The sequence below is a fragment of the Contarinia nasturtii genome, unplaced genomic scaffold, assembly GCF_009176525.2.
Source record: "Contarinia nasturtii isolate CC-2019 unplaced genomic scaffold, AAFC_CNas_1.1 Cnas_scaffold_928, whole genome shotgun sequence".
NCBI lineage: Eukaryota > Metazoa > Arthropoda > Insecta > Diptera > Cecidomyiidae > Contarinia > Contarinia nasturtii.
Genome location: NW_022198275.1, coordinates 3,659,049 through 3,670,042, shown reverse-complemented (window position 1 = coordinate 3,670,042; position 10,994 = coordinate 3,659,049). Strand labels below are relative to the sequence as shown.

General features: G+C 33.5%; 4 protein-coding genes across 4 annotated transcripts in view; 3 read left to right on the top strand and 1 right to left on the bottom strand.

Moving 5' to 3' along the window:
- LOC116343105 (TBC1 domain family member 1-like) overlaps positions 1-182 on the top strand; it is a 14,973-nt gene extending 14,791 nt beyond the window's left edge. The window contains exon 9 of the mRNA XM_031771002.1: positions 90-182. Coding sequence (XP_031626862.1) covers positions 90-182 — 93 coding nt within the window. The remainder of the gene's footprint in view (positions 1-89) is intronic.
- Positions 183-3,739: 3,557 nt separating this feature from the next.
- On the top strand, positions 3,740-6,701 carry LOC116342822 (homeobox protein H2.0-like). Its single transcript, XM_031770583.1, has 4 exons — positions 3,740-4,977; positions 5,808-6,217; positions 6,284-6,313; positions 6,377-6,701. The coding sequence occupies exons 1-4, from the start codon at positions 4,719-4,721 to the stop codon at positions 6,539-6,541; spliced, it is 864 nt and encodes a 287-aa protein (XP_031626443.1). The 5' UTR covers positions 3,740-4,718; the 3' UTR covers positions 6,542-6,701.
- Positions 6,702-7,171: 470 nt separating this feature from the next.
- On the bottom strand, positions 7,172-9,178 carry LOC116342821 (dnaJ homolog subfamily B member 14-like). Its single transcript, XM_031770582.1, has 5 exons — positions 8,687-9,178; positions 8,049-8,611; positions 7,858-7,979; positions 7,615-7,778; positions 7,172-7,559 (listed from the first exon to the last, which is right to left on the bottom strand). The coding sequence occupies exons 1-5, from the start codon at positions 8,817-8,819 to the stop codon at positions 7,432-7,434; spliced, it is 1,110 nt and encodes a 369-aa protein (XP_031626442.1). The 5' UTR covers positions 8,820-9,178; the 3' UTR covers positions 7,172-7,431.
- A 154-nt stretch (positions 9,179-9,332) lies between these two features.
- The window catches only part of LOC116343023 (bromodomain-containing protein 1), a 4,738-nt gene continuing 3,076 nt past the window's right edge, over positions 9,333-10,994 (top strand). Inside the window, exons 1-3 of the mRNA XM_031770891.1 lie at positions 9,333-9,961; positions 10,043-10,284; positions 10,374-10,778. Coding sequence (XP_031626751.1) covers positions 9,456-9,961; positions 10,043-10,284; positions 10,374-10,778 — 1,153 coding nt within the window. The 5' untranslated portion in view covers positions 9,333-9,455. The remainder of the gene's footprint in view (positions 9,962-10,042; positions 10,285-10,373; positions 10,779-10,994) is intronic.

Genomic DNA, 10,994 nt, shown 5'->3' with positions numbered 1-10,994 from the left:
CAATGACAAGGCAGACATTATATTGAGCTGACTATTCATTTGAAATGGCCAGCTGGTATATTTCGATTTTGTTAATACTAAAATTCAAGCCCAGAATCATAGTTACTTATTACAATTATACTCAATACATGTCACAAAATCGGAATGTACCAGCTGGTCATTTCAAATTAATAGCTCAATGATTTTTGCACATAATGACGTGACAATAGATTTTATGAATTCGTACTTGTGACTTATGCTATATTGACATTTTGAGTTTTTAAAAAGTGTCTCAAGTGTATTTATTGAAATTTTGGGTCGTCGGTCGGATGTTCGGGTCGGGGACCCGTTGCGATTTCTATAATAGTATTTATACTTATACACATTTCCATTGTATGACCTCAATAATTTTTATGAACTCTAATGTAATGTGACTCTATATACAGTTACATTAGAGATCACAAAAAATGTTGAGGTCACACCAGTTTGATATTTCTCATACAAATTGATTCTGGAACGGTTTTACGGATTGGTTTAAGCTTTGATTTGCACGAAACGGTACAAATTTCTTAGCTAAATAATATGCGTATATTGTAAATAGGTTCAAACAGAGAAACCAGACGTTCCGAAAATTGTTTGATCTGTGATCGTACACACCACTCTTGTACAGCTATGTGTACACTACAGTACAAACCATTTTCGGGACGGTTCACCTACCCCCGTCTCCTTCTCTGTTTAAACATATTTACGCGATACGTATAGAATTTAGCTTTAACAAATTTCCAAATTACATATTGTGAAATACCAAAATTAGACAAACAAACAAAATATACACACTTTTTCTTTGTTAAGAAGTGGCGTCAACAAAAGTTTAAAAGTAAAATTTTCCACAATTTTTTTCTTTGCGAAGAAATATTTTAAGAAATATAAGAAACGCAATAATATCGAAGCACAAAGAAGCTTCAACAAAACACATTTTAATGTAAAAATCTTAAAACACAACATGTTATTGATATATACTATACAGATATAGTAAGTATAATAAGTATATATTTCTGTAAAAATGCCCAATTATTTTGTATTCGAGAAATGGTTCCAATTTTTCAAAAAAAAAAAAAAAAAACGATTCAAAGTTTCACCGATTTACATTTAGTATCTTAATATTTAGTTACTTTGAGAAAATACATTTACATAGCTTACAAACCTAAGAATGTGTTCGTTGTTCGTACGCTTTAGATATGGGAACATAGAAAATATCCATATAATACAGTGAATACAGGTTAGAAGTATAGTTTTGGTTTGATCCTCTCTCTATTTGAATTAAACTTTAAAAATACATATCAAGATAAATATTAATATTTTTGCGTTCTGTTTTTGTATAACATTCACTTGGTTTTTTAGTTTTGAACTTTTTTCTTTCTGATCGGTTTCTTATTGCATATATGAATTCATTAAAATTGTGAAAAATTAAATAAAAATTAAAAATTCTCTATTAATAAATAAATTTAGTCTGCATTTTTTTAAACATTCGTTTGAAATGTTGAATTGGAAAGCAGCGAATCACAAGAAAAAAGATACCTACTGTAGACTCCCAATGTGCTGTTGATGTTTAAGTCGCACACACAGCGCGAAGGGAGAAAGAAAAATTCTGTATCACACACGCCGCAAATCGCTGGAGGAAGTAAATTGCTATTAGTTTATTATGAATGATATTGGAGCTGCTGATGCTGAACCGTGTGTTTACCTCGCTTGCTTTATTATATTTGTGATTTGCGTTTGTTGCCGTATACTATTTCAAATGAGTTGCCTTGTTGTTGGCTGCCAAATTGTGTGAAATTGTTAATAAACATGTCGGCTGTCCTAGCGGGTGGCACACGCACTTCACAATTTTGTGCGCTAAGCATGCATGAAACATTCACCATCAATCGTAATGCAAAAGTCCAAATAAAATTGCAGCACATAACTGTCAGCAGGATCGTTTTATTTTCAATTTGGTGAACGATTTTGTAAATTTTTGTGATTCGGCCGAATTAATATGTTCACCAAAAAAAACCTGATCGATTTGACCTCATTCAGATGAACTTTATTGAATTTGAGATATTTGTTAACAAAAATTGAAAGAAAATGTGATAAAACATACATGAAGTCAAAAAATAAGAGGAAGCAATGTCGAGAGACTGAAAAAACATAAGATCGGTTCGTTATCGATTTGGCCAATCTATATTCAAATCGAAGACGAAATGCAACAATCTTAGACATACACAGAATATATACAGAACATATTTCGTAACGAGTGAAAAATCGAAAAAAGAATGCGTCTCATTTCTCTTTTGGATTGCCACCCGACTCGCATCCAATACGAATATATTCAAATAAATGTGACACATAAATAAAAGTTCGCATAAAATAAACTGACGCTGTGATATAATGTAATTACATGTAATATTAAACACAATCAAAATAAAGCATTTAGTGTCTGCTTACAATGCGAATTATGTTCATAACTTTGCTTTTGTTGTTCCTCGCTCGCCGAATGCAACTTCTACACGGTATCGAAGTTCGGCCGACGATGTCGACATCGGTAACGGCACCGGCACCGGCATCGATGATCAGGATCGGGTTCTCAAGTGTGCGTTAAATGGTTTTGATTTCGTGCATCATCCAGATAATGAACGGTATGTGGCCAATCCGTGCTAACACAACGAATCAAATATCTCTTTCGTTCTGTGTTTGCTCATTTTTAAATAACACGTAACCGACATATAAAAACCATTTCACCGTAATTTTGCACGTCCAAAGTCGACATAGATGCATGCGATTATCTGAATTGATTCAAACTTGATAATTAATCATACCCACACAGTCGCACAATTTTTGCATACAACATGAAAATGGAGTCCACGATGCGCAGGTTCAAAAATGCACCAATCGCCAATCACAATGTGATCATAATAAAAATGAAATGCAATGTATTAAATTAAATATTAAATGCAAATAAATCTCGAATTTATTGCCAACCCAGCATTTTGCAGAATGCGAAATTAAACGATATCATGGAAAGGAACACACACAAACGAGTCGTAGCACATCATGAAAATATTTCAATTGTCGACGATTTTGATCATAGTTATCACGCAAATTATAAAATAAGTGCCACTTTTCGAATTAAATGTATCCATAAACATGGTAGAGGTTCAATTGATTTCTTTAATTGAAATAAAAATTAATGCCCAAAAAATACTATAATGAATTATTTGAATTGCCATTAAGCAAGTTTGGTTCACGAACAGAGTGCGAATAAGAGTCCATAATAAATTCACAATTTATCCGACAGACTGTTTACGCTTATTCCATCTTCTCTTCTCATTCGAGAAGTGGCTTCGGTTGTCAATAATATTCCAATTAGCTTTATTGTCATGTTAACATATTTCTGATAATCTTCGATCGTAAATAATCTGCAGCTCAAAGGAAATACCTTTTACATACTGTGAACTATACCACGATCAGAACCAAAGCAAAAATTAGACTGGGTCAATGTAAATCTTGTTCTTGTGCTGACTATGCGATCGTGTTCTTGTTTGAAGTCATATATTTTATTCAATCTCATTGAGATTTATTTTATTTGAGTTTGCTAATTGCTTGCACAAAACTGTTGCATTCCCACTTCATTCAATCATTTCGCACATATAATATCTGAGGGAAAAAAGTGACTAGAACAGTGTATATTATCGCGATACAACAAGCATTCGAGTCAATTTGATCGTTCAACCAATCGCCGTTGAGTCTCCTCCCACTTTATTCGAATCACTGCAACAGCAACAGCACATCAACCAGATACAAAGTGAAACGATCGTGATATGATACTTAAACGAAATACAAAATCACAGCCAACGCTCAGTTCGAAATTGGGATTACGATGTAACGTTCGATCATTTTGTGAGACTCGGGGAACCGACAGGACTTTTGCTAAGATTTTTTTTTTATCATTTAAAAAAATAGAATCATGGTTTTTTGGATCTGGTTCGATGTTAACAACAATTTGTGAACAATTGTTCAGTGTATATTCATTTAAAATTTGAAAAAATGGTTTTTCATGACTCAAAATAAGTGGCAAATGTGAAAGGGATTTCACACATTTTTAATTAACGAACAAATATTTGAAATGCAAAAAAAAACTAAACCAATAGTGTTGACCGACAATGAATCTATTTAAGAAAATCCGTTCATTAGTTTATTATGTAAATAAATCGTTTAGATTGATAAATAAAACCGTTTCATTTGGAATGTAAACGATTTCTAAAGTGTGTTGGTCTTTATTTCTATTGAGGAATGCGATCATTATTGGATTTTTGAACGCTAAAATCGATAATTAATGCCAATCGGCTCACCGGGAAATCAATTTTCTTGATTGAAAATGTACTAAATAGAAGTAACTAATCTGAATTTGTTTATCCATTTGAAATCAAACGGTGTGATGATAAATGATTCAAGTCACATGACGCCTTACAACCAATGAAAATAAAAATTAATCTCCACGAACTTGGGAATAAAGATATGGTAATCAGCATCACTATTTCTAATATCAAAAATAATGTAGTGCGATGATGATGTTTTGAAAGATTAAATTGTATAAAACTATAGCAAAGAGTCATTGGAAGACGAATTAATAAAGACTATTGATTTAAAAGTACACCAAATACAATGAATTGTGAATAAATTATCAAAATAATGAGCCGAAAATGGAAAAGAACACAAGTGATATGCCATCAAAAAAGACACATTCACTCGAAATGGTCGAAGCCGCCAAAAGTTGCACGGCTATAAACTTTAGTGTCGACAGTATTTTAAATAGTTGTTTGAAAAAAACTGATGCTGAAACTGATCAAAAATCATATGAAAAAGCAGTTTCACCACAAAAATCCTTTTTTGCTGAGGATTACGGTCGACTCTATAGGCCAATGCCAATGCGATACATATCCAATTCATCGCTATATCAAGGTAATAAATTTCGACGAACTACTTAAACAAAAAAAAAGGTTCAGTGTTTAGTAAAAGATATATAGATCCTTTGCACCAGAATCATCATTATTTCAATGGAACGAATATTGTTTTTTATAAATTACGTATTTCGGTTTGTTTTACACACAAACCAATTGGTTTTCATGTAAACAAACGCTTGACGTGAGATGTGATACGACCAGCGAAATGAGTGAATGAAGAAGAAAACGCTTCTGTTTAAATTGCATAAATGATGTTTAACAAATGTTCGTACAAGTGGTGAATGAGAAATACACATCAATATGTCTCGATTTAAATATACAAACTCCTAATAATAATATATTTCCTGTTCATCTCTGTGGAATTTTATATCATTCTACCAGCAATTAACCCGTTCTACATAGAAAAATTGAATTCGATAATTGATTGATGATTTTATTATTTGTTTTTGTGTTTCAATTTCGTGTTTTTCGAGCCATTTTAAATGATGGAGAAATATATCTTAAGCATCAATGAGATGAATACCGATTTAACGCTAACTACCGACTCGGAGTATGCATGAGGATGGTTTATTCGGTCGGAAAAAGATGAACAATGTTTACATAAAATGAGTTTAAACACCGTCTGGACACAAATTGTGTTATATGGGAAAAAACAGTTGCTTTCTGATAATAGCATTTGGTTAACCGTTTGAAAAAAAATCTATAGGGAACAGTTGTGGTTAATAAGTGGCTTATTTAGTTTCATTTTTTATTTGTAGTTTATCTCCATTTTTAATAGTTTTTTGTCTTTTGTGATCACCAAATATTTTTCGTGTATTATTTTCTTAGGTTTTCCAATAAACAGTTCTGCCTTACCATTGCATCGCCACATAAAATACCCTCTTCCGAATTATCACAGCGCATCGATTGCCGCTCTGCCATTTGGTCCGAGTTTCGGTGTGGATAGACTTCTATTGCCAAGTTCCGTTTCATTTCCTCATTTTCAAAATACTCAGCATCGTCTAGATTGCCTTGTTGATCCAACGAATCCAAAAATTACTAGTATACCGCCACCAACGGGAACAACGATTGCCAATAATGTTGCCATTGGTCAAGCTAAACGAAAACGATCCTGGTCACGTGCAGTTTTTAGTCAACTTCAGCGCAAAGGCTTGGAAATACAGTTTCAAATACAGAAATACATTACCAAACCCGATCGTCGAAAATTGGCAGCCCGACTAGGATTGACTGATGCACAAGTATGTATTCTCAACAATATGCACTTTTTATTTTGAACTTATTTTCACTTAAAAAAATGTTTCAAGGTAAAAGTATGGTTTCAAAATCGTCGCATGGTAAGTTAGCATCTTTCAGCATACAGCGTATCATTTCAACTAGCGTTCTATTTTTTCTCTCAGAAATGGCGGCATTCGAGACAAGAAACAAAAAGTGACAAAAATCGAGCGCCAAAAACTGAAAACAACGAAGAAAATGATGATCAAGACATGGCTTGTGGCAGTAGTGCAGAGAGCGACAGTTGTACCAGTGACGATGACAATGAAATCGACATTGAAGCAGAATGATCAAATGAAAATACAATATTTTAATGTTATAGGTAGTTTAAATTTATTTATACTTTGGGTGCGTCCATTTAAATAACGTATTTTTGCTTTAATAACTAAAGATAAATAAAAACATTTTTACAATGAGCATATCTGTTGAAATCATAGTTTTGAAACAGGTTCAGCGGAAAAAATTTGATTGAATTTACTATGGACGTATGGCCGAAAGAAATGACTAGAAAATGATTTTTGAAGATTTTATCACAAATTGTAAAGATAGAATTCGAAGTGTGTTAATCAATCAATTAAAATTATGTAGTAAAAGTCGGTAGATTGTTTTTTAATTGGTCATTTTTTCTATGTGTAGTAAGATTGGTTTTGGGAATCGCTTGGAATGCTGAATACGGAAATGTGGAATTTGAAATAATAATATAATTTTTTTTGTATATTTCTGGTTACAATTTAAATGAAAAATCAATTTATAACAATTTTGATATGGCTTTGGTTTATAATATCCTAGCTAAATCATTTTCCTTCTAACTTCTAATTAGCTAAAAATTGATTCACTCAAAAAAACTGATAAAATATAATCAACTTATTAAAATCTAAAAGAAAAACTCAAAAAAGAGTTTGAAAAAATCACACATTAAATTTGCTCGATTAAAGAATTTTAATTTTTTTTAATTCTATTGCATAAAATACTACATGTGTAAAAACATTTCGTAGGTATGTTTTAGATTCCAAATGATTTATACGCGGAATCATACAATTTATTTGCATCGGCGCGTATGGTTTTATTGTTCAAATGGCCTAAATTAAATAAATAAAAAGAAAATGAACAACAATAATACACGAAAACCATCGTCAACTATTGGTTGATGTCTTTTCACATAAAATTGATGCGGCATCATTTAGTGTAGTATATATTTCGTGAGGCCAAGACGGGCCAGATTATCGCACGACGACACTTTAAATCCTTTAGCCTCTTCCAATTGTCTCTCATTGCCGAAATTACGAGCTTTTGCTATCATTAGTTCACCTAAAAATTGGGTAAATTAATGGAATGTGGAGACCTTGAAATCGGCTCTACTTACGATAACTACGTTCTCGCATGCAATTTTGCTTCATCACCATAATATATTCTTCTTCGATGCTATTTTCTAGTCGATGCAATGAACCTTGGTATTCCTTCTTAAATGTATCTCGAACATAGTACGGTATATTCAGGTGGTGAGTGCGCTGTATTACATTATATTTCCTGGAATTAAAAAAAGTCAAAATAAAAAAAAACAATGAAGACATTTTTTTTTGAATTTCTTTCAATTAATGTCACTCACCCAGTTTGCGACAAACTATAGACTGGGTCCGATGTAAAAAATGACGCCAACATAGAAATCAACACAAGAATCAAAATTAAACTAAACGCCAACGATGGCTGCTGCTGATGATTTTGGTAATGCTAGAATTATACAATAAAAATGAACAATTTTCTATATTTTAAAGAATATTTTTTTGTGAATTTTTGTACCGTTGATTCGCGACGCGAAGCATATTGTCGTTGGGTAGTTTGCCGCGCTTGCGGAAACCCACCACCAAAAAACATATTAAATAGCTCTTCTGCCGTGAAATCGGAATCGAATCCAGAGCCAGCACCTCGGTATGCATGCTCGTATTCATGATTTGTGTGATAGTGTCGTTTGGGTCCTTTGTCTGTTTTACTTCCAAACATGTCATAATGTTTTCGTTTTTCTGCATCAGTCAAAACGCCGGCCGCATTGCCCAATGCCTTGAATGCTTCAACCGCACCAGGTGCTCGATTTTTATCTGGATGCAATTGTAATGCCAATTTTTTATATGCACGCTTTATCTCCGAGTCGGTGGCTTCTTTAGTGATGCGCAGTATTTCATAATAATCTTTACAGCGAAGAATTCGTTCGCACATTTCTAACTGTTCTTTGGTATAGTCACCGGACGATGTATCACTTTGTTTTGATTGAGATGCTTCGGCCTTTGCGTTTGTATTACGTTTTCTTACACCATCGCTGGAGTCCTTTGTTTCGGTTTCTCGCGATTTAATATCGGCTAGAAGATCTATTTGATACGATAAATGTATTTAATTATTCAAAAAATGTTTCAATGTGAACCCTTTCCTAAACGAACTATTACCTTTGGCGTTTTGTGATGGATATAAACTGTCAGCCTTGCGTAGAAATTTTTCGGCACGTTTTAAATCACCAGATCTAGCAGCATCTAATGCAATATTTATGCATCGTTGCGCCTCATCCTTATTTCCATCCATTTTTATCAAAACTAATCAATAAAAAAAACTAATTCACAATAATCGTGTCAATCAACGCCCAGTAATTAATGTATTTGTAATGAAAACCCAATGGTTTTTTTATGTAATTTCACTTTGGAAAAATGTGTATCGATTTTACTTGTACGCATAAGATAAAAAAAACACTATTAACTTCAATCGTCAAATATAAATGTTCGGTGTGATGGAAACGAGTGATGGAATTTAAGTAAAAAAATTGCGTTTTTAGTTAAGAATAAAAATTTATTTATTTTGAATGTTCTTTAATTTATACAACATTTCGTCATGCACTTGAAATGTCGTGTATTTTTAGTGCATTCAATTTATATCCATCCGTCAAATTGGACGTACATGCACTGTTACATGTCATATTCTCTCATTTTCATCTGCTCTCTCTCTGAGTGAATAAAATCTAGTACTACACCACATACATACGCATACATTGGTTCGCAGCTGTCATCTGTCAGCGTAAACAATTTATACCGCGATTGAAATTTATTCTAAATGCACAAAATGAGTGTTAAATCCGATTTAAATGTTATTTTAGCATGAGAATTGTTGGTTTTTTGTTAAGAAAGTGTGTTTTGTTTTGAAAATTTTGTGAATAAAACGAACAAAATGGGTTTGGATTTTGATCCAATCGATTATTGCCGTACATTGGCACGAGCACCATCACCATACAAGTGTCCAGTGGAAAAATGCAATAAATCATACAAATCAATTTATGGTTTACAATATCATTTGGTTAACTATGATCATGATACGAGACAACAAATAACGCCAGTTCGAACACCGGCACGAAAACAAAAAACATCACCGGTCGCTGCAACAGCCGGCGGCGGTGGTTTAGCCAATTTTGGTTCGCCAAAAGAAGGTTTAACATATTTAGAAGCACAACATGTGGTTCAATTTGAAATTGATGGCAAATCAATTAAAGTTTCTACGCTTGATCCGATACCAATGATTGAAGCGGAAGACTATGAAAAATTGGTGGAAAAAGGTGAAGCACCAACATTTGTCGAACCAGAACCAGAACCACATCTCAAACTTCCCGAAGCCAACTATAAAAAAGTTGAAAACTACTCTATTTGCGACGCACCACAAAGACCAAACGCATACATCAGGTATGATTACATTCTTTTCAAAATTCAAAGTTTATAATATTTATACAAAAATTAAATGTTTTTCTTCTTTTTTTTGTGAAGATTCATTGAAAAAAGTCCAGAAGAATTGGACGGCGAAATTGAGTACGACGTAGATGAAGAAGATGCAATTTGGCTTGAACGAATGAATAATGAACGGGCCGAGACTGGACTAACTGCCGTTCCAATGTACACACTCGAAGTTTTGATGGATCGCTTGGAGAAAGAATCGTATTTTCAAACAACAAACGATCAAGGTGGTGCTGTTGTTGATGCCGATGCTGTTTGTTGCATTTGTTTGGACGGTACATTGGAAATTCTTTTCATCTATTGAAAAAATATTTACAAAAACTGTAACTTTTTTGTAATATTCATTTTTATCTATCAATTTCAGGCGACGCCACCAATACCAATTTCATTTTATTTTGTGACAGATGTAATTTGGCAGTACATCAAGATTGTTATGGTGTACCGTACATTCCAGAAGGTCAATGGTTGTGTCGTCGTTGTTTACAAAGTCCCAGTCGTCCGGTTGATTGTGTACTGTGTCCGAATACGGGCGGTGCATTCAAGCAAACCGATCGAAATCAATGGGCGCACGTTGTTTGTGCACTTTGGATACCAGAAGTTCGATTTGCAAATACAGTTTTTCTGGAGCCAATCGACTCGATTGAAACCATTCCGCCGGCACGTTGGCGCCTTACCTGTTATATTTGCAAACAAAAAATGGGAGCCTGCATTCAATGTCAACGTAACAGTTGCTATGCAGCTTTCCATGTGACCTGCGCCCAACAAGCTGGTTAGTATATTGTCAAATGACGGCCTAAGAAGAAAACAATAACATAAAGAATATTCTGCAAAAAGACGAATACAAATTTATGTGAGCAAAAACCAAATATACAAACAGACAGCGCAAAGGTAAAACAGCCTACTTACATAAGAAACACATGTAAGTAGGCTGTTTTACTTTTGCGCTGTCTGTTTGTATATTTGGTTTTTGCTCACATAAATTTGT